Source organism: Calliphora vicina, chromosome 1 (assembly GCF_958450345.1).
Source record: "Calliphora vicina chromosome 1, idCalVici1.1, whole genome shotgun sequence".
Lineage (NCBI taxonomy): Eukaryota > Metazoa > Arthropoda > Insecta > Diptera > Calliphoridae > Calliphora > Calliphora vicina.
The window spans coordinates 71,492,047-71,519,125 of record NC_088780.1 but is presented as its reverse complement, the minus strand read 5'-3'; the positions used below and the strand labels follow the sequence as shown (position 1 = coordinate 71,519,125).

Sequence of the window (27,079 nt, the reverse complement as noted above, 5' to 3'; positions counted from 1 at the left end):
GCGAGTCTTTATACTTTGCGTAAACTACGTTGATACCAACGGGAAAATATGCAGTAAAGAGGACTTCTAGAGCGTTGATAGAAGGTCTACTTAAGAGGGCATATTAGAAGGACTTCCGTTGAAGGTCTATAAGGAAACAAAAAGCGTAATGCTTCATAGAATGTCTACATAAGAACTTCTATTAGGCCTGAAAATGAAATCCGAATTGAAGTAAGCTTTTAAATTGGGCTAATAAAGAAACTATTCTTAATGAAATCATATGTTATAAATTGTCAGTTATTAAGATTAGACTTGATTAGACTTAGAAAGTCTTCAACTGTAGTCAGAATGCAAAAAACTAAAAATATCCGTTATAGGTATTAGCGAAATAAGGTGGAATGCCACAAGTTCTCAGGGTGACCGCATACTGTTCTCTGGTCGTAAGGAACGAGAGGCTCATACGCAAGGAGTGGGATTTTTTTTTTATAAACCACAGACTACGAAAAATACTAATAAACTGGTCTGAACGAATTATAACAATCCAGTTCAACAGAAGTATCGGTAAAATTACAATTGTTCGATGTTAAACGCCTACCGAAGTGACCTGGAAACTAAGAAAAAAATTTACGACCAACTAAATCACGTTTTACACAAAGTTGGGTGACTTAAACGCGCGCATCGGCCACCAAAGGGAAAGCTTTGAAGGAATCATGGGAATGAACAGCCCGAGTGATAGAAATGAGAACGGCGCACATTGGTTGAAGTTCATACAACGAGCGGCTAAAAATAGAAGCAGTTGTCTAAGGACAATGAAACTTGGCACATAGGCATTTTTTGTTTGAATCAAGAAAAATTTGAAAAATCAAAATGATCCGCCCACTTTTACGCCCACCTCCCATACAAAGTGAAAATTAAATTTTGACCTACGGCATTGATTTTTGGCACATAGCATTTTTAAACACTCAGAATCATTTGTGTGAAATTTGAAAAATATCCGCCCACTTTTACGCCCACTTCCCATACAACTTGTATTGAAAAAGTTTCATAACTCCCTTGATTTTTAATGCATCAACTCAATTTTCTCAAAAAATAAATATTATAATTGTAGAATGGGCTCCTGAAAATATATACCTGATCCGCCCACTTTTACGCCCACCTCCCATAGAAAAAACATGAATAAGTAATTTAAGCATAGTCTTTTAATAATTTTTTAACATCATTATTATAAAGAAAACCGGTCAGCAGATTATGGCTGCTTTACCGCCTGAACGTGCATCCCTTTCGAGGCCGTTTAACCATACTGGTTTAGATTTCGCAGGTCCGTTCGACATAAAATCCTACATTGGTAGAGGTTGCCGAATAACGAAAGATTATGTTCTCGTTTTTGTTTGTTTCGCCACAAAGGCGATTCACTTAGAGGCAACCGGTGATATGTCGACCGAAACATTTCATGCAGCTCGTTTTTTCTCACGTCGAGGTTGTCCTGCTCATGTTTACTCGGACAACGGAACTGCATTTGTCGGTGCTGCTAATTTACTGGAAATTGACCGAAAGCAGTTTTTATTCCAATTGAGATAAAAAGTACTTGTACGAAATAGGTCTCAGCCAGTTGAATGGCATTTTATCCCCCCTGGTGCTCCTCATATGGGAGGATTATTTTCGAAAAATTGCTGGAATGCAAAAATTTACATTTGAGGAGTTTTCAACTATGTTAAGCCATATTGAAGCTTGCCTAAACTCAAGACCATTAACTGCTATGAGCGATGATCCCCTTGATTTAGTCCCATTAACCCCTGGTCATTTTTTGATTGGAGCGCCTCTTTTGGCACCCCCTGAACCCAATCATTCCGATCTTTCTTTGAGTATTGCTAATAGATGGCAGAAACTCAAAGTGCTCCATCATCAGTTTGCTCTGCGATGGAAAGAGGAATACCTCAAAGAACTCCATCGGCGAACTAAGTGGAAATAGCCACAAAGGGACTTGAAAGTAGGAGATTTAGTAGTGATCCGTCAATATAATTTACCCCCGAATGAATGGCGCTTAGGTAGGATAGAGAAGACTCATGTAGGGCAAGATTGTAAGGTCCGCTCTGCGGACGTGAGAACAGCTTCGGGCATTCGAGATCCTTCGGGACTGTCGTTTATGCAAAAGCGAGCAAGCTTTACGCAAATGCCCTTCCTTTAGAAAGATGTCGGTGGGGAAACGATGGGAGACGGTGAAGAAATACCGTTATTGTTTCAATTGCCTGACACACACTCATATGAAGGACAAATGCACTAGTCGTGAGAGGTGTATGAATGTTTGTCCGAACACCACACCCTTCTCCACCGGCATAAGGCTAAAAAAGGGCACAACCCTGCAACCCAAAGCCAACCACCTCAGAATAACGACGGTCCCGAGGATCAAAGGCCCTCCAAAAAGAGGAAAAATAAGAAACGTGGCACATCTAAAAAATCCGGCATTCCACAACAACATAATGTCTGGGCGTATTGTTTAATTTTTTATAAATATGCGCATTTTACTTTTTATCATTATGAAATGAATTGTTGAAACAAAACGGTTTCCGCAAATGTTGACTTCCGTGTAGCATAAACCGCATGTTTTTCATCAGGGTCAAGAAGGCCATTCACAAATGCGTCAATCTTGAAATTATCCAATAACGGATGGTTTTCGTCTGGATATTTAAGCTGCATCAAACGTTCAATTTCCGTCACAAAGTCTTGTAGCGTCTATAAGGTTTCTGCACTTTACCACGCAATTCCATTCGGTATATTTCTTTCATGTGTTCTCCACCATACTTGCGTTGTAGAGCATCATAACTATTTTTGTTACTTATTGGTAAGCTTTCAAGAACTATTTCAGTGTTTCCTTTCAAGGCCAAATTCAATTCTATAGCTTTTTCTTCATTGCTCCATAAGTTTCTCTTGGCAACTGTACCAAATTGGAACTTGAAAACATTAAATGGTGTGCTTCCATCAAAACTAGGATCCTTTTTTCTACTAGATGCTTCTGAAATAATTCGTACTGGTCCATCTTGGCATTGAAGATTATTAATCTTCTTTTCCAGATCAACAAATTTGTTATCAACACCTTGGGATTGTTTTTCTATGCCGCTCTCTAATTGCGTTTCGAGATTATCAACCCTGCTGTTTATAACATCCGAAATTTCCTGAAGTTTCTAGTTTGTGGCTTTAGAAGTTTCTTGAACGTCAGCTTTAACTTCAGCTAGCAGCTTCTTGTTGTTTATTTTATAAGTTTCTTGAACTTCAGCTTTAACTTCAGCTAACAGCTTCTCGTTGTTGGCTCTAGAAATTTCTTGAACATCAGCTTTAACAAATTTTTCATTTGAGGTGCGTGGCGCCTCATATACAAAGTAAATAGAAAATTTTCAAACTTTGTCTGAATCATTTTTATGATTTTACTTAATTTGTCTAAAAATGGCGGTTTATTAATAGGGGATACGGTACCACACATATCAAATATCTGACGAACTCTATTAGAGAAAGCCGTAAAACGTTGAAGGATTTATTTTATTATCATGGTAAGTAACATGTTAAAAATGTTTTTTTTTTTTTAAATAAAATATAATCAAGCTGTAATAGTGCGAGTCTTTATACTTTGCGTAAACTACGTTGATACCAACGGGAAAATATGCAGTAAAGAGGACTTCTAGAGCGTTGATAGAAGGTCTACTTAAGAGGGCATATTAGAAGGACTTCCGTTGAAGGTCTATAAGGAAACAAAAAGCGTAATGCTTCATAGAATGTCTACATAAGAACTTCTATTAGGCCTGAAAATGAAATCCGAATTGAAGTAAGCTTTTAAATTGGGCTAATAAAGAAACTATTCTTAATGAAATCATATGTTATAAATTGTCAGTTATTAAGATTAGACTTGATTAGACTTAGAAAGTCTTCAACTGTAGTCAGAATGCAAAAAACTAAAAATATCCGTTATAGGTATTAGCGAAATAAGGTGGAATGCCACAAGTTCTCAGGGTGACCGCATACTGTTCTCTGGTCGTAAGGAACGAGAGGCTCATACGCAAGGAGTGGGATTTTTTTTTTATAAACCACAGACTACGAAAAATACTAATAAACTGGTCTGAACGAATTATAACAATCCAGTTCAACAGAAGTATCGGTAAAATTACAATTGTTCGATGTTAAACGCCTACCGAAGTGACCTGGAAACTAAGAAAAAAATTTACGACCAACTAAATCACGTTTTACACAAAGTTGGGTGACTTAAACGCGCGCATCGGCCACCAAAGGGAAAGCTTTGAAGGAATCATGGGAATGAACAGCCCGAGTGATAGAAATGAGAACGGCGCACATTGGTTGAAGTTCATACAACGAGCGGCTAAAAATAGAAGCAGTTGTCTAAGGACAATGAAACTTGGCACATAGGCATTTTTTGTTTGAATCAAGAAAAATTTGAAAAATCAAAATGATCCGCCCACTTTTACGCCCACCTCCCATACAAAGTGAAAATTAAATTTTGACCTACGGCATTGATTTTTGGCACATAGCATTTTTAAACACTCAGAATCATTTGTGTGAAATTTGAAAAATATCCGCCCACTTTTACGCCCACTTCCCATACAACTTGTATTGAAAAAGTTTCATAACTCCCTTGATTTTTAATGCATCAACTCAATTTTCTCAAAAAATAAATATTATAATTGTAGAATGGGCTCCTGAAAATATATACCTGATCCGCCCACTTTTACGCCCACCTCCCATAGAAAAAACATGAATAAGTAATTTAAGCATAGTCTTTTAATAATTTTTTAACATCATTATCGTACTCCAATTTTTTGATTTTCAGCTTTGAGCGAAATCTATTTATGAATGAGTCTGAAGACAATAAAAGATTATGCATTACATCTTCATTAGTGGCTACACGTCCAATTCTTCGCGAATGGTGTAATCTATAGGCTCTATAGTCTTTATTCCTCGCTTCCTGAGCTTCCTCGGATAGCATACCTGATACAAATAATCAATTAAAATGTAAAAAATTCAAATGAAATCATTGAATAAGAGATTTTAGATACAGACATACCTATTGGCAGAATAGTTTCTGCTATAATTTTGCTACCATGCACCAGAATCTTATGCACAGTTACAGGCATGTAGTACCAGTCATAGAGATCAACAAACAACTTGGCAGTATCCATGCAATATATATGAAATTTGTTAGTGTCTATCGCTGCATTACAATTTATTGTTGCCAAAATAATTTTAAATCTATGTATTAATTCTTCTTTTATACCAATTACGTCTGCAGTTTTGGCTGGATTTTCGAAAAACCTTCTTGCCGTATTGCCATCGTTTGATGTGCCCATACCTTGCTTCACTGCGTCCACATTTATGCCCAGCGTCAACTTTAATCTCTTCTGAATTTGAGCTTTATTTGCCGCCATTTCAATTTTTGTGCAACTATCTGTTCTCCATTTTTTGAAACTTAGACGGTAAGAAATGTGCAAAATGCACTCCATAAATTTGATTCTCGCATGCAAGGGAGAAATACCAAATGCAATTGTGTCTTCCGAACATTTTCTCAAAATCACCGCATCTAAACTATTCATTTCTGTGGGCTTTGCTCCACATATGAAGCAAACCGCCATAGATGAGCTTCCAGAAATCGTAGTAGCTACTTTCCCATCAATCATTGTTAATTTCAATGTGTGACAAATATTCAAGTTTCTGATATGCAATTCAACGACAGTATTTCTTAAATTTGCTATTTCGTCATTAACACGACTGACCTCAGAATTTATAACTTCAGCTGTTTCTTGTATAAATTCAAATTTTAACGGTCGGCAAAATCTAGTTGATGACGGCTCTGTATTTCTCCAGCACATTGTTGACATATTATTACGCTCTGTGATGGTCAATGGAACAAATGACGTTAAGAACATATATTTATCGGAGTCATTTGGATCTGTGAATTTTTGATGGTATTCACTGTGTCCCGAACTTCCATCACAGCCCCATTTTGAGAACATTTGCAGTTCGTTGGGGAGTTCTGTCACCTCATTCTCGGATTTTGTCATCAAAATCCTGGTTACTGTATGATCTAATAACTCTTGTAGACCAACCTTGCTACAACTTTCTTGCACCTGAACATTTGCAGGATAGCATTTTTTTTTGCTTCCAGTACCTGATGGTATGGTGGGTAAATGTCGAATCCAATTTCTCTAGCTGAACTGCGCAAAACCTCATATTGATGCTTTGACAACGAAGCATCAAGTATCAGCCCAAGTGCCTTCTCCGGGGTGAACCCCTTAATGCATTTGTTTAAACACTCACCTTTTTTTGCGGCAGACGACATCAACTCCATTGAGGTATTTTTACAAAAATCGTTTACCTTTGTCCTCTTTGTTCGCGGTTGGCAATCCTCGAAGGCTTTTACTGGACGTCCACGTTTAACCATATTTGAACAGCTTGGTGCTTCATTGTTTGCGGTATATTTGCACACTTTGTAAACATTGTTCAGCCAATTTTCATTAAGGTCAAGAAATCTGGATTTTATGCGTCTTACTTTTTGCCATCTATCTTTGAACTTTGTTCAAAAGTCTTTTTTCAAAAATCTAGTAAAGACTTCAACATCCTCAGCAGTCATTTCTTCATTACTATTTGCAATGACTTCGACAGTAACATCAATATCACTGTTGGTATCAATCAATATTTCGCAAATATTTAAATAAGAAATAGTTAAATTTTCCATAATTAATAAAATCTTGAAATCACTTAATAACACACCTCATATCACTGCACTTGCCAATGTAAATTAGCATATCAATAATATTAAATTTTTTTACCCAAATGCAGAAATTACAAAAAATCAGAAACTGTATATTATTGTTGGTATTTAATATATTACTTATTAAGCTCTAACGGAAAAGATTTAGTACAATAAAGAGAGCAAGACATAATGTGTAGTTGTTATTACATGCAACAACATAAAAAATTAATGATAACACAGCACCTAATACTCTATCGCATATAATCGAGCTTGATCTTCTATTGTTGTTATCAAACAGTATCATTAACAACAAAAACTTCAATTGAAGCTTATGCTTTTTTCAACAATGAAATATATAACAGTTAACACTATTGACTAGTTTGTATACCTATTACATTATATTATAAAATTACTATTTTTAAACTTTTGCTAAATTCAATTTATTTTATTATCAGTGCATTTATTCAATTATGTTTGACTGTAAATTCGATCTCTTTTTAAATAGTTAACTCATTTGCATATTGTTTCTCAATAATTATATTATTTGTCACTCATTACTCGCATTGTTTTATTATTATTGTTTACATATATACAATTGATGCTCAATGATCTTTTATTTATCTTTGTCTCATTCGTTTACTTTCGTAACAACTCATGTTATCACTCAACTCTCATTTACTTCTTAAAATACCGTTAATCGTGTATTATTTTATTGCTTTATTTTGAAGCTTATCGACTGGCTAGGGTTTACTTAATAATTTAAGTATAAAAAATAATAAAATAACAAAACACCCAGGAAAGGAGATACATTTCTCCTTCCTACAACTAAAGAATTATGGCAACAACAACATGCATGAACGAAAATGCATGTTTTGTTACTTTATCACTATATCACTTTATAGTTTTTACTGTTTTTTTTGGAAAGGAGCAGGTAGGAGCAGCTGAATTTTTTTTTAACTTTTAGCTGAGACTTCAAGCTGTAATTTGACATCTTTCGTTAAACAGCGCTCCACAGCGCTAAAAAGATGCAGTCCACTGAAGTTGATGAACATTGAAATTTTGATGTTGTTTATATTTTGTTCTACGAAATTTTTTATATGGCACTTTTTCAAACTTTTTTTAATGCAAATCTCATCTATGGAAATTGTCATTTACGAAAATATACAACAAAGTAAAATTATAAGTTTACTGTGATTGTACCAAATGATTGAATATACAGTAAATTTGCATGCCATTTTAAACAAGCGAACATATATGAACTGGCGCGCCGCACAATGGTTGAAGAGTGGCCGAAATTAATTTTTTTCATGTTCGCCGATTTGGATAATTTTTTTGTATTTTGTTGTCAGATATCTGAATATTATGATTCCTAAATATTAAGCTGATATATTTATTATCTGTTTGGACAGACACGCTCGTAGTTCATATATGTTCGCTTGTTTAAAATGGCATGCAAAATTACTGTATATTCAATCTTTTGGTACAATCACAGTAAACTTATCATTTGACTTTGATGTATATTTTCGTAAATGGCAATTGTCATAGATCAGATTTGCATTAAAAAAAGTTGGAAAAAGTGATATATAAAAAATTTCGTAGAACAAAATACAAACAACATCAAAATTTCAATGTTCATCAACTTCAGTGGACTGCATCTTTTTAGCGCTGTGGAGCGTTGTTTAACGAAAGATGTCAAATTACAGCTTGAAGTCTCAGCTAAAAGTTAAAAAAAAATTCAGCTGCTCCTACCTGCTCCTTTCCAAAAAAACAGTAAAAACTATAAAGTGATAAAGTAACAAAACATGAATTTTCGTTCATGCATGTTGTTGTTGCCATAATTCTTTAGTTGTAGGAATAAGGAATTTATCTCCTTTCCTGGGTGTTTTGTTATTTTATTATTTTTTATACTTAAATTATTAAGTAAATCCAAGCCAGTCGATCAACGTCAAAGCTGGGTAATACTTTTTATTTATTTGTTTAAAGGGACAAATCGGACTATAAAAGTCTTAATCTGTCCTCTTTAGTATTAATTTTTATTATTTAAAAAAACGCCGCTTTTTATTTTGGCCAACTTTCCCAGTGGACAGTTCATAAGCGAATGAATTTTATTTCAAAAAATATTTATAGCTAAGCTTCAAAATAAAGCAATTAAGTAATACAGGATTAACGGTATTTTAAGAAGTAAATGAGAGTTGAGTGATAACATAAGTTATTACGAAAGTAAAATAATGAATATTAAGAATATTAAGTACCAACAATAATATACAGTTTCTGATTTTAATTTCTGGATATGGGTAAAAAATTTTAATGTTATTGATATGCTAATTTACATTGGCAAGTGCAGTGATAATAGGTGTGTTATTAAGTGATTTCAAGATTTTATTTTATTAATTATGGAAAATTTAACAATTTCTTATTTAAACATTTGCGAAATATTGATTGATACCAACAGTGATTGATGTTACTGTCGAAGTCATTGCAAATAGCAATGAAGAAATGACTGCTGAGGATGTTGAAGTCTTTACTAGATTTTTGAAAAAAGACTTTTTAACAAAGTTCAAAGATAGATGGCAAAAAGCAAGACGCATAAAATCCAGATTTCTTGATCTTAATGAAAATTGGCTGAAAAATTTTTACAAAGTGTGCAAATATACCGCAAACAATGAAGCACCAAGCTGTTCAAATATGGTTAAACGTGGACGTCCAGTAAAAGCCTTCGAGGATTGCCAACCGCGAACAAAGAGGACAAAGGTAAAAGATTTTTGTAAGAACACCTCAATGGAGTTGATGTCGTCTGCCGCAAAAAAAGGTGAGTGTTTAAACAAATCCATTAAGGGGTTCACCCCGGAGAAGGCACTTGGGCTGTTACTTGATGCTTCGTTGTCAAAGCATCAATATGAGGTTTTGCGCAGTTCAGCTAGAGAAATTGGATGCGACATTTACCCACCCATCAGATACTGGAAGCAAAAAAAATGCTATCCTGCAAATGTTCAGGTGCAAGAAACTTGTAGCAAAGTTGGTCTACAAGAGTTATTAGATCATACAGTAACCAGGATTTTGATGACAAAATCCGAGAATGAGGTGACAGAACTCCCCAACGAACTGCAAATGTTCTCAAAATGGGGCTGTGACGGAAGTTCGGGACACAGTGAATACCATCAAAAATTCACAGATCCAAATGACTCCGATAAATATATGTTCTTAACGTCATTTGTTCCATTGACCCTCACATAGAATAATATGTCAACAATGTGCTGGAGAAATACAGAGCCGTCATCATTGAATTTATACAAGAAACAGCTGAAGTTATAAATTCTGAGGTCAGTCGTGTTAATGACGAAATAGCAAATTTAAGAAATACTGTCGTTGAATTGCATAACAGAAACTTCAATATTTGTCACACATTGAAATTAACAATGATTGATGGGAAAGTAGCTACTACGATTTCTGGAAGCTCATCTATGGCGGTTTGCTTCATATGTGGAGCAAAACCCACAGAAATGAATAGTTTAGATGCGGTGATTTTGAGGAAATGTTCGGAAGAAACAATTGCATATGGTATTTCTCCCTTGCACGCCAGAATCAAATTTATGGAGTGCATTTTGCACATTTCTTACCGTCTAAGTTTCAAAAAATGGAGAACAGATAGTTGCACAAAAATTGAAATGGCGGCAAATAAAGCTCAAATTCAGAAGAGATTAAAGTTGACGCTGGGCATAAATGTGGACGCAGTAAAGCAAGGTATGGGCACATCAAACGATGGCAATACGGCAAGAAGGTTTTTCGAATATCCAGCCAAAACTGCAGACGTAATTGGTATAAATGCAGAATTAATACATATATTTAAAATTATTTTGGCAACAATAAATTGAAATGCTGCGATAGACACTAACAAATTTCAAATATATTGCATGGATACTGCCAAGTTGTTTGTTGATCTCTATGGCTGGTACTACATGCCTGTAACTGTGCATAATATTCTGGTGCATGGTGGAAAAATTATAGCAGAAGCTATTCTGCCAATAGGTATGTCTGTATCTAAAGGCCCTTATTCAATGATTTCATTTTAATTTTTTACATTTTAATTGATTATTTGTATCAGGTATGCTATCCGAGGAAGCTCAGGAAGCGAGGAATAAAGACTATAGAGCCTATAGATTACATCATTCGCGAAGAATTGGACGTGTAGCCACTAATGAAGACGTAATGCATAATCTTTTATTGTCTTCAGACCCATTTATAAATAGATTTCGCTCAAATCTGCAAATCAAAAAATTGGAGTACGATAATGATGTTAAAAAATTATTAAAAGCTTATGCTTAAATTACTTATTCATGTTTTTTCTATGGGAGATGGGCGTAAAAATGGGCGGATCAGGTATATATTTTCAGGAGCCCATTCTACAATTATAATATTTATTTTTTGTGAAAATTGAGTTGATGCATTAAAAATCAAGGGAGTTATGCCACTTTTTCAATACAAGTTGTATGGGAAGTGGGCGTAAAAGTGGGCGGATATTTTTCAAATTTCACACAAATGATTCTGAGTATTTAAAAATGCTATGTGCCAAAAAACAATGCCGTAGGTCAAAATTTAATTTTAACTTTGTATGGGCCTAAAAGTGGGCGGATCATTTCGATTTTTCCAATTTTTCTTGATTCAAACAAAAACTACCTATGTGCCAAGTTTCATTGTCCTTCGACAACTTCTTCTATTTTTAGCCGCTCGTTGTATGAACTTCAACCAATGTGCGCTGCGGCGTTCTGTTTCTTGAAACATGTGGGGCACATGCACCTCCCATAAGGGCTCCTACTTTCCTCACAATCTGCACCATCAAATGACGTGGAAATCGAGAGACACGCGATAACCATTCAGAGCCAAATTGATCATTTCAGTATTACGAGAAGATGGCTCAGTATACTACAAGATGTCAGAGTGCTACGTAGTGCTGATATAGCGCTTCCGACCACAATCTATTGATAGCCGAGCTAAAACTAACGATTAGGGCCATTATCAGTGACTGCGCTAACGAAATTGTTGTTTTTTTCAGAAGGGAAAATAAATAATGGCTGTCCGTTGACTTTTGGAAGGTATTGGAGGAACGGCGTAAAACCAGAGAATCGATGATATCAGAAAAATACCCCTCTGGTTAAAACTTTCACAGCTGTTTATATATAGACTGTGTGTCCAATTGACATACATTTTTGGCATTTACGTCGTCGAAGTGTTAGGAATTGAACCGTAATTTTTTTTTTTCAAAAAGCGAAACTTTAACATTTGAATTTTTGCCGCAAAAATTGGAAATGGGCACATAGTGCATGGTTGGTAAACCAAACCATTAAACGTAAACTGCAAAGTTTCACAAATATATGCCTGCGCAATATCTTAAAAATATGGTGACCAAGAATAATATCAGATGAACAACTACTACAAATCTCTGAGCATGAAGACATCAATACGCAAATCAGATTAAGAAAATACAACTGGCTAGGCACACTCTCCAGTGTCGCAATACGACGAAATATGCCACGCAACACTACAATGGAACCCACAAGGTGCACGCGAGGAAGATCGACGACTACTTGGAGACGCAATATTGTCTGTCTGTGTAAAACACGCACAAATGGTAAGAATCGGTCCATAATTTCTCCTAGCCCTCATACAAATTTATTCCGAAATATGGTACTATGGTCTATAAATGCCCATATAATTGTAGTATCCATATAAAATTCAGCACAATTTAGTTTCGTGTAAAGGAAAATCGGAAGACTAATTTGTTTTGGATCGGGCACAATTTGACAATTTTGCAAAATCACTTAAATACACATAAATATCTTATATATATCATATATCACCTAATACCGATATACATATACATATCGTTATAGCGAATTTTATGAAGATCGGTCCATAATTGGTTACAGCTCCCATATAAAGCCACTTCCAGAAAACACATTAATTTTTATAAATATCTGAAAAAGATCGTTATCGAATTAAATTTGTTCAGAGATCGGTAGTATTTATTCATAAATGATACTACAAGATTTTGTCAAAATTAGTTTTTTCAGCCAGTTTCAATAGGCCTGGTCCTTGGGCCCAAAAAATAATATGTACCAAATGTGATCGAAATATCTTCAAAATTGCGACCTTTACTCTGCGCACAAGGTTTACATGGACAACCAGTCAGCCAGACGGACGGACGGATATCGTTTAATCGACTCAGAAAGTGATTCTAAGTCGATCGGTATACTTTTATGTGCGTTACAAACATCTGCACAAACGCATTATACTCTTCCCACTATGGTGGTGTAGGGTATAAATATTGTGCTTAACTGTATTTTATATAGAAACTATTGTGTATAACATTATTTTATATAGAAAATATTGTGTATAACAGTATTTCATATAGAAAATATTAGGTATAACAGTATTTTATTTAGAAAGTATTGTGTATAACAGTATTTTCTTTAGGAAGTATTGTGTATAACAGTATTTTCTTTAGAAACTATTGTGTATAACACTATTTTCTTTAGAAACTGTTGTGTATAACAGTATTTTCTTTAGAAACTATTGTGTATAACAGTATTTTTCTATAGAAAATATTGTGTATAACAGTATTTTCTATAGAAAATATTCACCCTTATCGTGGTTGGCGTAGGCGCATTTAGACGACTGTCGTATTTGTAGACGTATTTAAAATTAAATTGTATCGTGAAAAATTTTCGACTACGCCAGCAAAGTAAAAGAATCATATTGTAACAGATTACCTAATTTTATTTGATTCTGAAGCAGCCTGTTATAAAAAGTGTCAAAAATCACAGCTGTTTACAAAAATTCATTTAAATTTTATTAACGCGGCATAAATAAAAATTAATTAGTTTTTTAAATAATGATGTGACGATTTTTATTACCAGTAACACTAGAACTTATTTTACGCAGTTTCATCGTTTTCTTCGATTAAAATAATAACCGAGATATTTTGCTTTGGAGAAACACATAACGGTCGCTTAAGACCGAAAGGTTCTTTGTGTTGTACAATAGTGTGCATATCCAATAAATGCACAGTGGGGCAGAATCGAAATTTTTTGGAAATAAATCTGGCATTTCTAAACGGCTGGTCCGAGCGGGATAAAATTTAAATTGGGCGTAGCCAAGGACTATTCGAGTTTGTTATTAAAATGGGCCCTATAAATGCTCCAGGGGCGGCGCTATGGGGGCTCAAAGTAGGGTACCTTCGACATGTAAAATTTTTAAGCACGTGCCATTTTTTTGTTTCCCATCCGATTTCAAAGAATTTTATATTTTTGGAAAGCGCACGGCTAGTTCTTGGTAAAACATGCTTGCGTGTTTTATTTATCTCTTATAATTTCCTAGTTATAGGCATTTCAAAATTGAAATTTTAAAATTTTGCCATACCTTGGTCCGCTTTTTTAAAAATATAAATAAAAATTACCAATAACATAAAAAGATTTCAGAGCAATATCGATTACGAATCCAAAAATAACCGATTTTCAATTTAAAAATAGTATATTTTTGCTGTTTTTTGGACAAAAAGGTGACTTAACTCTTTTTTTATTAAAAAACAACTTTCTTTAAGAACGTATAACAATTTTATGTTTTTCTATAAAGTTTCTGTACGGAGAACATTTTGGTATAAAAAACATGTCCTATTTTTGGAACATGTCGGCCCTACGCCCTTTAGAAATTGACCTATTTTTTTTATCAAAACTTCAACTTTGGGCCACATGTTCTAAAATCCCAAAGCAGGGATCAGAAAACGGAAAGCAGCTTTGGAAACCCTGATGTTTTCCCTATTTATCCTTAAAGTATTTTCCCAGCCCCGAAGGAAATGTGGACCCTATAGGCAAAATTGTAACAAATACCATATTTTGGATTTTTTCCAATTTTTAGGAATTGCGGGATTCCTATTGACCTTTTGACAATTTTTTATACACCTTGTTATTTAGAATGACAAACTTAAAAAACGCTGAAAATTTTATTGAGTTTCGTTAATAAATAAATATTTTAAAGATGTAATATATAACATATTCATTGAGTTTCTAAAACTAAAATTTATATCAAAATTTTAATAGGATTGCAAATATTAGGAACAATTTAATCCACATTCATTCCGAGCTATACTCTTTTGTTTAGATAAGTTAATTTTTGGTCTTACAGAAATAATTTCAAGTCAATATCTCAATTAGATTCAAAAATATGCCACTTTAAAACCCCGTCCTTCAAAAATATTGCACTTTTTCATATTAATAAGTAAGAAAGTACGGTCGGTCAAGCCTGACCATACAATACCCTACACTAAGTAAAAAAGCAAAAACATTTTTCTTTTAAAATTTCAATAATTTATATTTTTGAGTGATTTTCGGAAGTTGGCCTTATATGGGGGCTATGACCAATTATGGACTGATCACCATGAAATTAGGTCGTGTGATTTATGTCTATATGAAAGTTTACTATGTTGAATTTTGTGTGTATACCGACATTTTTAAGCGATTTATGTACGTTGAAGTGATTTTCGGAAGCGGGTCTATATGGAAGGAATATATAAAACTTATTTGGAGCAATATGTGCAGATACATATATAAATTAAATATTTATGACCGATAAAATCCAATTTCGGTAGGACATTTGTATGGGGGCTAGGTGAAATAATGGACCGATTTTAGCCAGTTTCAATAGGCTTGGTCCTTGGGCCGAAAAAATAATATGTACCAAGTTTGATCGAAATATCTTCAAAATTGCGACCTGTACTCTGCGCACAAGGTTTACATGGACAGCCAGCCAGCCAACCAAACGGACGGACATCGTTTAATCGACTCAGTCGATCGGTATACTTTAAGGTGGGTGTTAGACTAATATTTTTGGGCGTTACAAACATCTGCACAAACGCATAATACCCTTCCCACTATGGTGGTGTAGGGTACAAAAATGTGTATAAATTTTCTTAATGTGACTGAGTCAGACGGAGTTTTAAAGTGGCATATTTTTGAATCTAATTGAGATATTGACTTGAAATTTTTTTTGTATGACCAAAAATTAACTTATCTAAACAAAAGAATATAGGTCGGAATGAATGTGGATCAAATTGTTCCTAATATTTGCAATCCTATTAAAATTTTGATATAAATTTTAGTTTTAGAAACTCAATGAATATGTAATCTTTCTTTATATATATAATTCTTCTGTACGTGTGTTAGTAACTGAAATCCTCCTTAACGGCTGGTCCGATTTCGATGAAATTTGTTGTGTGTGTTTGAGTGGGTCACTGGATGGTTTAGATTCACAATTGACATATGTAGGAACAATGGGCATGGCATACAAAGTAAAAATTTATTATTGCATATCTGGGGTACTATTATAGTGGGAGTCTTCAAACTTTGTGTGAGCTATGGCAGAACAACGTTTGCCGGGACAGCTAATATATAATAAAATCTTTATTTATTAACGAAACTCAATGAAATTTTCAGCGTTTTTTAAGTTTGTCATTCTAAATAACAGGGTGTATAAAAACTTGTCAAACGGTCAAAGGGAATCCCGCAATTCCTAAAAATTGGAACAAAAATCCCAAATATGGTATTTTTTACAATTTTGCCTATAGGGTCCACATTTTCTTCGGGGCTGGGAAAATACTTTAAGGATAAATAGGGAACACATCAGGGTTTCCAAAGCAGCTTTCCGTTTTCTGATCCCTGCTTTGGGATTTTAGAATATGTGGCCCAAAATTGAAATTTTTATAAAAAATAGGTCAATTTCTAAAGGCTTATTTTATTAATTATGGAAAATTTAACAATTTCTTATTTAAACATTTGCGAAATATTGATTGATACCAACAGTGATATTGATGTTACTGTCGAAGTCATTGCAAATAGCAATGAAGAAATGACTGCTGAGGATGTTGAAGTCTTTACTAGATTTTTGAAAAAAGACTTTTTAACAAAGTTCAAAGATAGATGGCAAAAAGCAAGACGCATAAAATCCAGATTTCTTGATCTTAATGAAAATTGGCTGAAAAATTTTTACAAAGTGTGCAAATATACCGCAAACAATGAAGCACCAAGCTGTTCAAATATGGTTAAACGTGGACGTCCAGTAAAAGCCTTCGAGGATTGCCAACCGCGAACAAAGAGGACAAAGGTAAAAGATTTTTGTAAGAACACCTCAATGGAGTTGATGTCGTCTGCCGCAAAAAAAGGTGAGTGTTTATACAAATCCATTAAGGGGTTCACCCCGGAGAAGGCACTTGGGCTGTTACTTGATGCTTCGTTGTCAAAGCATCAATATGAGGTTTTGCGCAGTTCGGCTAGAGAAATTGGATGCGACATTTACCCACCCATCAGATACTGGAAGCAAAAAAAATGCTATCCTGCAAATGTTCAGGTGCAAGAAACTTGTAGCAAAGTTGGTCTACAAGAGTTATTAGATCATACAGTAACCAGGATTTTGATGACAAAATCCGAGAATGAGGTGACAGAACTCCCCAACGAACTGCAAATGTTCTCAAAATGGGGCTGTGACGGAAGTTCGGGACACAGTGAATACCATCAAAAATTCACAGATCCAAATGACTCCGATAAATATATGTTCTTAACGTCATTTGTTCCATTGACCCTCACATAGAATAATATGTCAACAATGTGCTGGAGAAATACAGAGCCGTCATCATTGAATTTATACAAGAAACAGCTGAAGTTATAAATTCTGAGGTCAGTCGTGTTAATGACGAAATAGCAAATTTAAGAAATACTGTCGTTGAATTGCATAACAGAAACTTCAATATTTGTCACACATTGAAATTAACAATGATTGATGGGAAAGTAGCTACTACGATTTCTGGAAGCTCATCTATGGCGGTTTGCTTCATATGTGGAGCAAAACCCACAGAAATGAATAGTTTAGATGCGGTGATTTTGAGGAAATGTTCGGAAGAAACAATTGCATATGGTATTTCTCCCTTGCACGCCAGAATCAAATTTATGGAGTGCATTTTGCACATTTCTTACCGTCTAAGTTTCAAAAAATGGAGAACAGATAGTTGCACAAAAATTGAAATGGCGGCAAATAAAGCTCAAATTCAGAAGAGATTAAAGTTGACGCTGGGCATAAATGTGGACGCAGTAAAGCAAGGTATGGGCACATCAAACGATGGCAATACGGCAAGAAGGTTTTTCGAATATCCAGCCAAAACTGCAGACGTAATTGGTATAAATGCAGAATTAATACATATATTTAAAATTATTTTGGCAACAATAAATTGTAATGCTGCGATAGACACTAACAAATTTCAAATATATTGCATGGATACTGCCAAGTTGTTTGTTGATCTCTATGGCTGGTACTACATGCCTGTAACTGTGCATAATATTCTGGTGCATGGTGGAAAAATTATAGCAGAAGCTATTCTGCCAATAGGTATGTCTGTATCTAAAGGCCCTTATTCAATGATTTCATTTTAATTTTTTACATTTTAATTGATTATTTGTATCAGGTATGCTATCCGAGGAAGCTCAGGAAGCGAGGAATAAAGACTATAGAGCCTATAGATTACATCATTCGCGAAGAATTGGACGTGTAGCCACTAATGAAGACGTAATGCATAATCTTTTATTGTCTTCAGACCCATTTATAAATAGATTTCGCTCAAATCTGCAAATCAAAAAATTGGAGTACGATAATGATATTAAAAAATTATTAAAAGCTTATGCTTAAATTACTTATTCATGTTTTTTCTATGGGAGATGGGCGTAAAAATGGGCGGATCAGGTATATATTTTCAGGAGCCAATTCTACAATTATAATATTTATTTTTTGTGAAAATTGAGTTGATGCATTAAAAATCAAGGGAGTTATGCCACTTTTTCAATACAAGTTGTATGGGAAGTGGGCGTAAAAGTGGGCGGATATTTTTCAAATTTCACACAAATGATTCTGAGTGTTTAAAAATGCTATGTGCCAAAAAACAATGCCGTAGGTCAAAATTTAATTTTAACTCATTTAACATCATTTCGATTTTTCCAATTTTTCTTGATTCAAACAAAAACTACCTATGTGCCAAGTTTCATTGTCCTTCGACAACTTCTTCTATTTTTAGCCGCTCGTTGTATGAATTTCAACCAATGTGCGCCGCGGCGTTCTGTTTCTTGAAACATGTGGGGCACATGCACCTCCCATAAGGGCTCCTACTTTCCTCACAATCTGCACCATCAAATGACGTGGAAATCGAGAGACACGCGATAACCATTCAGAGCCAAATTGATCATTTCAGTATTACGAGAAGATGGCTCAGTATACTACAAGATGTCAGAGTGCTACGTAGTGCTGATATAGCGCTTCCGACCACAATCTATTGATAGCCGAGCTAAAACTAACGATTAGGGCCATTATCAGTGACTGCGCTAACGAAATTGTTGTTTTTTTCAGAAGGGAAAATGAATAATGGCTGTCCGTTGACTTTTGGAAGGTATTGGAGGAACGGCGTAAAACCAGAGAATCGATGATATCAGAAAAATACCCCTCTGGTTAAAACTTTCACAGCTGTTTATATATAGACTGTGTGTCCAATTGACATACATTTTTGGCATTTACGTCGTCGAAGTGTTAGGAATTGAACCGTAATTTTTTTTTTTTCAAAAAGCGAAACTTTAACATTTGAATTTTTGCCGCAAAAATTGGAAATGGGCACATAGTGCATGGTTGGTAAACCAAACCATTAAACGTAAACTGCAAAGTTTCACAAATATATGCCTGCGCAATATCTTAAAAATATGGTGACCAAGAATAATATCAGATGAACAACTACTACAAATCTCTGAGCATGAAGACATCAATACGCAAATCAGATTAAGAAAATACAACTGGCTAGGCACACTCTCCAGTGTCGCAATACGACGAAATATGCCACGCAACACTACAATGGAACCCACAAGGTGCACGCGAGGAAGATCGACGACTACTTGGAAACGCAATATTGTCTGTCTGTGTAAAACACGCACAAATGGTAAGAATCGGTCCATAATTTCTCCTAGCCCTCATACAAATTTATTCCGAAATATGGTACTATGGTCTATAAATGCCCATATAATTGTAGTATCCATATAAAATTCAGCACAATTTAGTTTCGTGTAAAGGAAAATCGGAAGACTAATTTGTTTTGGATCGGGCACAATTTGACAATTTTGCAAAATCACTTAAATACACATAAATATCTTATATATATCATATATCACCTAATACCGATATACATATACATATCGTTATAGCGAATTTTATGAAGATCGGTCCATAATTGGTTACAGCTCCCATATAAAGCCACTTCCAGAAAACACATTAATTTTTATAAATATCTGAAAAAGATCGTTATCGAATTAAATTTGTTCAGAGATCGGTAGTATTTATTCATAAATGATACTACAAGATTTTGTCAAAAGTAGTTTTTTCAGCCAGTTTCAATAGGCCTGGTCCTTGGGCCCAAAAAATAATATGTACCAAATTTGATCGAAATATCTTCAAAATTGCGACCTTTACTCTGCGCACAAGGTTTACATGGACAACCAGTCAGCCAGACGGACGGACGGATATCGTTTAATCGACTCAGAAAGTGATTCTAAGTCGATCGGTATACTTTTATGTGCGTTACAAACATCTGCACAAACGCATTATACTCTTCCCACTATGGTGGTGTAGGGTATAAATATTGTGCTTAACTGTATTTTATATAGAAACTATTGTGTATAACATTATTTTATATAGAAAATATTGTGTATAACAGTATTTCATATAGAAAATATTAGGTATAACAGTATTTTATTTAGAAAGTATTGTGTATAACAGTATTTTCTTTAGGAAGTATTGTGTATAACAGTATTTTCTTTAGAAACTATTGTGTATAACACTATTTTCTTTAGAAACTGTTGTGTATAACAGTATTTTCTTTAGAAACTATTGTGTATAACAGTATTTTTCTATAGAAAATATTGTGTATAACAGTATTTTCTATAGAAAATATTCACCCTTATCGTGGTTGGCGTAGGCGCATTTAGACGACTGTCGTATTTGTAGACGTATTTAAAATTAAATTGTATCGTGAAAAATTTTCGACTACGCCAGCAAAGTAAAAGAATCATATTGTAACAGATTACCTAATTTTATTTGATTCTGAAGCAGCCTGTTATAAAAAGTGTCAAAAATCACAGCTGTTTACAAAAATTCATTTAAATTTTATTAACGCGGCATAAATAAAAATTAATTAGTTTTTTAAATAATGATGTGACGATTTTTATTACCAGTAACACTAGAACTTATTTTACGCAGTTTCATCGTTTTCTTCGATTAAAATAATAATCGAGATATTTTGCTTTGGAGAAACACATAACGGTCGCTTAAGACCGAAAGGTTCTTTGTGTTGTACAATAGTGTGCATATCCAATAAATGCACAGTGGGGCAGAATCGAAATTTTTTGGAAATAAATCTGGCATTTCTAAACGGCTGGTCCGAGCGGGATAAAATTTAAATTGGGCGTAGCCAAGGACTATTCGAGTTTCAGTTATTAAAATAGGCCCTATAAATGCTCCAGGGGTGGCGCTATGGGGGCTCAAAGTAGGGTACCTTCGACATGTAAAATTTTTAAGCACGTGCCATTTTTTTGTTTCCCATCCGATTTCAAAGAATTTTATATTTTTGGAAAGCGCACGGCTAGTTCTTGGTAAAACATGCTTGCGTGTTTTATTTATCTCTTATAATTTCCTAGTTATAGGCATTTCAAAATTGAAATTTTAAAATTTTGCCATACCTAGGTCCGCTTTTTTAAAAATATAAATAAAAATTACCAATAACATAAAAAGATTTCAGAGCAATATCGATTACGAATCCAAAAATAACCGATTTTCAATTTAAAAATAGTACATTTTTGCTGTTTTTTGGACAAAAAGGTGACTTAACTCTTTTTTTATTAAAAAACAACTTTCTTTAAGAACGTATAACAATTTTATGTTTTTCTATAAAGTTTCTGTACGGAGAACATTTTGGTATAAAAAACATGTCCTATTTTTGGAACATGTCGGCCCTACGCCCTTTAGAAATTGACCTATTTTTTTTATCAAAACTTCAACTTTGGGCCACATGTTCTAAAATCCCAAAGCAGGGATCAGAAAACGGAAAGCAGCTTTGGAAACCCTGATGTTTTCCCTATTTATCCTTAAAGTATTTTCCCAGCCCCGAAGGAAATGTGGACCCTATAGGCAAAATTGTAACAAATACCATATTTTGGATTTTTTCCAATTTTTAGGAATTGCGGGATTCCTATTGACCTTTTGACAATTTTTTATACACCTTGTTATTTAGAATGACAAACTTAAAAAACGCTGAAAATTTTATTGAGTTTCGTTAATAAATAAATATTTTAAAGATGTAATATATAACATATTCATTGAGTTTCTAAAACTAAAATTTATATCAAAATTTTAATAGGATTGCAAATATTAGGAACAATTTAATCCACATTCATTCCGAGCTATACTCTTTTGTTTAGATAAGTTAATTTTTGGTCTTACAGAAATAATTTCAAGTCAATATCTCAATTAGATTCAAAAATATGCCACTTTAAAACCCCGTCCTTCAAAAATATTGCACTTTTTCATATTAATAAGTAAGAAAGTACGGTCGGTCAAGCCTGACCATACAATACCCTACACTAAGTAAAAAAGCAAAAACATTTTTCTTTTAAAATTTCAATAATTTATATTTTTGAGTGATTTTCGGAAGTTGGCCTTATATGGGGGCTATGACCAATTATGGACTGATCACCATGAAATTAGGTCGTGTGATTTATGTCTATATGAAAGTTTACTATGTTGAATTTTGTGTGTATACCGACATTTTTAAGCGATTTATGTACGTTGAAGTGATTTTCGGAAGCGGGTCTATATGGAAGGAATATATAAAACTTATTTGGAGCAATATGTGCAGATACATATATAAATTAAATATTTATGACCGATAAAATCCAATTTCGGTAGGACATTTGTATGGGGGCTAGGTGAAATAATGGACCGATTTCAGCCAGTTTCAATAGGCTTGGTCCTTGGGCCGAAAAAATAATATGTACCAAGTTTGATCGAAATATCTTCAAAATTGCGACCTGTACTCTGCGCACAAGGTTTACATGGACAGCCAGCCAGCCAACCAAACGGACGGACATCGTTTAATCGACTCAGTCGATCCGTATACTTTAAGGTGGGTGTTAGACTAATATTTTTGGGCGTTACAAACATCTGCACAAACGCATAATACCCTTCCCACTATGGTGGTGTAGGGTACAAAAATGTGTATAAATTTTCTTAATGTGACTGAGTCAGACGGAGTTTTAAAGTGGCATATTTTTGAATCTAATTGAGATATTGACTTGAAATTTTTTTTGTATGACCAAAAATTAACTTATCTAAACAAAAGAATATAGGTCGGAATGAATGTGGATCAAATTGTTCCTAATATTTGCAAGCCTATTAAAATTTTGATATAAATTTTAGTTTTAGAAACTCAATGAATATGTAATCTTTCTTTATATATATAATTCTTCTGTACGTGTGTTAGTAACTGAAATCCTCCTTAACGGCTGGTCCGATTTCGATGAAATTTGTTGTGTGTGTTTGAGTGGGTCACTGGATGGTTTAGATTCACAATTGACATATGTAGGAACAATGGGCATGGCATACAAAGTAAAAATTTATTATTGCATATCTGGGGTACTATTATAGTGGGAGTCTTCAAACTTTGTGTGAGCTATGGCAGAACAACGTTTGCCGGGACAGCTAATATATAATAAAATCTTTATTTATTAACGAAACTCAATGAAATTTTCAGCGTTTTTTGAGTTTGTCATTCTAAATAACAGGGTGTATAAAAACTTGTCAAACGGTCAAAGGGAATCCCGCAATTCCTAAAAATTGGAACAAAAATCCCAAATATGGTATTTTTTACAATTTTGCCTATAGGGTCCACATTTCCTTCGGGGCTGGGAAAATACTTTAAGGATAAATAGGGAACACATCAGGGTTTCCAAAGCAGCTTTCCGTTTTCTGATCCCTGCTTTGAGATTTTAGAATATGTGGCCCAAAATTGAAATTTTTATAAAAAATAGGTCAATTTCTAAAAGGCTTAGGGCCGACATGTTCGAAAAATAGGGCATGTTTTTTATACCAAAATGTTCTCCATAAAGAAACTTTTTAGAAAAACATAAACTTGTTATACGTTCTTAAAGAAAGTTGTTTTTTAATAAAAAAAGAGTTAAGTCACCTTTTTGTCCAAAAAACAGCAAAAATATACTATTTTTTGAATTTTTAAATTGAAAATCGGTTATTTTTGGATTCGTAATCAATATTGCTCTGAAATCTTTTGTATGTTATTGGTAATTTAGTTGTCTAACTAACAGAAAAAAGTCGAGTCCATTCGGTCCAAAAGTGCGCCCTATATTTTTAAAAAAGCGGACCAAGGTATGGAAAATTTTAAAATTTCAATTTTGAAATGCCTATAACTAGGAAATTATAAGAGATATATAGCACATGCAAACCTAGCCAAGCGCATTCCAAAAATATAAAATTCTTTGAAATCGGATGGGAAACAAAAAATGACACGTTTTTATAAATTTTACATGTCGAAGGTACCTACTTTGAGCCCCCATAACGCCGCCCTGGAGCATTTGTAGGGCCCATTTTAATAACTTAAACTCGAATACTCCTTGGCTACGCCCAATTCAAATTTTATCCCGCTCGGACCAGCCGTTTTTTATTTCCAAAAAAATTCGATTCTGCCCCACTGTGTAATGGTGATAACATAAACTGTTTCAAATTTCCGCCAACTGTTGCATGACTTTCGGCCTTGTGCGCCAGTTTTTTTTAATTTAAATTTGAAGTCCGCCCATACCTTCAACCAACTTTCACCAGGCTGCTTCCGAATCAAATACGGAATGGTGGTCTAATTTTTTTATGTTTATTTTATTTAAACCTTTATTAAAGCCTCTAGCCAAATACGTTTCCTTTTCAATTATTTTAACCAACTTAAAATATTGTGTTTGCGTTGTAATTTTTAATATAAAATATTTGAAAATCATCTGAACAAAATGTTTAAGTAAAATTTATTACTTTTTATCACTTTTTCTACTCTTGTCGTGATTAAATTTTCTAACGACAAATTTTTTTTGTTTTGACAGGCAAATACGCCAACCACGATACCATTTTAACGGGTACTTTGTAATAGATTTGTATATAGAGTCGTATTTATTGACTTTTTCGCCAACCACGATACCATTTTATAAAAACGCTCATTAAACGACACAAAAACGCCAACTACCATAAGGGTGATTGTGTATAACAGTATTTTATATAGAAAATATATGTCCAATTCACAAAGTAGTTGTATGTTGTACGTTGTATGATACAACTATTGTGGTTGTGAACACAAATTTCGCTAAGTCGTAAGTTTACCCTGCCAAGCCTTGATAATTCCAAACGAAGATTATAAAAATACATTCCAAAATCTATTAATATGCAAAATTAATAATGAAAGCAAACTAATGTGTGCATTGCACAGTGGTTTAGAGACTTTTTTTGGAAATAATTCGGTATCTTGAGAACTATTGGAGATATTGTTATGAAATTTCACATGGTATGAGCTGAGTTGATTTACGTTTGTTCAGCATCCTCGGGCCAATAAAAGTTGGTCACCTCGGGTCTCAAATATATTAAAAAAAACGCCAAAACTTCATTTATGACCCGAATGAGTTGGAATTTTGAATGTAAATGGTCCTTGAGAAGATATACAAAAACTAGTTATAGAAAATTCAAAAAAGTACCATTCCAATAAAGAAAAAGTACCAAAAAGTCTCTCCCTAGAATTCTCACTCACTTAGGACCATATATGTTTATAGCAATATAAGAGTATATTGTTTATGGCGTATGCAATTTGTTATATTTAATTAAAATATTTATTGATTTTGAATTTAAATGTTATTAATACACTCAGGTCTCGTTTTATACGGATTTTTTTATGAGGTTTTTAAATTAACGATTTTTTTTGGAATTTTAACAGATTTTAAAATTTTAGAGGTTTTGTTTTAAATTCTAGTGATGAAAATGATATTTTATAATATGATGATATGATTATATCATCTAGCGATGAAAGTGACGTTGAACCAATTCCTAAACCGACAATTATTCATTCATTCAGATTGATCATAAATATTTACAGAATTTCCTTAAAAAATGTTTTAGCTTATTTTTTGGATAATTTTCTGTTTTTCTGTTATTAATGAATTAATATTATATTTTTGTTTATTTTTTTTAAAGGGTTTTTGTTTTTACTGTTTATGTAAATGAAATAAATATATTTTTGTAGATTGTTTTATGCGATTTTGCTTTGGATTTTTAATTAAAATTCGAAAATATGCGGTTTTTCAGAATTTTGGAACGAATCATTAGTTTTTATATGAAGCTAGAGTATCGTTTTATGCGAATTCAATTTATACGATTTTTTTTGGAACGCATCTATCGCATAAAACGAGACCTGAGTGTATTTTGTTATGTTATACTTGTTATTATAATACTTGTAATTTTATAATTATATTTCAATCACATATGTTGTTATTTTTATTATTATGAACTCAAATATTTTCTTTTAACTTCTATTACAAATATCAAATTGAAAACTATACTTTTTCAATAAAACTTTATTCTTAAATTAATATCTGCGTACTCTAAATATAATAGGTTATAGGCGATAGCAAGCGCGATTCGTCTCATGGGATCTTACAATTCCGTGGAGATAACTTTGAAAACTGGAGTTTTCGTGTACAGATATACTTAGAATTTTTGAATCTGTTGGATGCTATCAACGATGTTCTGCCAGCTGAGCCTTCCTCAGGCAAATCTTTTATTGTAAAAGATAAGAAAGCTAAAGCAGCTTTGGTCAGTTTAATTCCTGATGAATATTTAGAAACTGTGCGAGATAAAAATACAGCAAAGGAGATGTGGTCTGTTATGCAAGAATCATTTGCAAAGTCGATTACCAGTCAGACCTTGTTGAGGAAACAATTGGCTTTATTAAGAATGAAGTCAGATGATGATCTCCGTAAACATATTTTAATGTTTGACGACATTATCAGAAACTTAAAAACTCATGGTGCTCAATTATCTGAAAATGATATTGTGGCCCAACTTTTTGTCACACTACCAGATAGCTTTGACCCGGTATTGACTGCGTTGGAAAATATGAAGGAATCCGATTTAACTATTGAAATAGTGAAACAGAGGTTGCTTGCTGAAGATGCAAAGGCAAGATCGTTT

The 27,079-nt window shown here is 33.7% G+C and overlaps 3 protein-coding genes and 1 pseudogene across 3 annotated transcripts in view; 2 read left to right on the top strand and 2 right to left on the bottom strand.

The window, feature by feature from the left end:
- Myo81F (Myosin 81F) overlaps positions 1-27,079 on the bottom strand; it is a 708,752-nt gene that overhangs the window by 664,816 nt on the left and 16,857 nt on the right. The window lies entirely within an intron of this gene.
- On the bottom strand, positions 4,425-5,410 carry LOC135963195 (uncharacterized). The gene is made up of 2 exons (XM_065514964.1): positions 5,045-5,410; positions 4,425-4,968 (listed from the first exon to the last, which is right to left on the bottom strand). The coding sequence occupies exons 1-2, from the start codon at positions 5,403-5,405 to the stop codon at positions 4,748-4,750; spliced, it is 582 nt and encodes a 193-aa protein (XP_065371036.1). The 5' UTR covers positions 5,406-5,410; the 3' UTR covers positions 4,425-4,747.
- LOC135963193 (uncharacterized) lies at positions 10,396-11,329 on the top strand (annotated as a pseudogene).
- LOC135963194 (uncharacterized) lies at positions 17,797-18,709 on the top strand. The gene is made up of 2 exons (XM_065514963.1): positions 17,797-18,157; positions 18,234-18,709. Exons 1-2 carry the CDS (start codon positions 17,797-17,799, stop codon positions 18,452-18,454), a joined length of 582 nt encoding a protein of 193 aa, XP_065371035.1. The 3' UTR covers positions 18,455-18,709.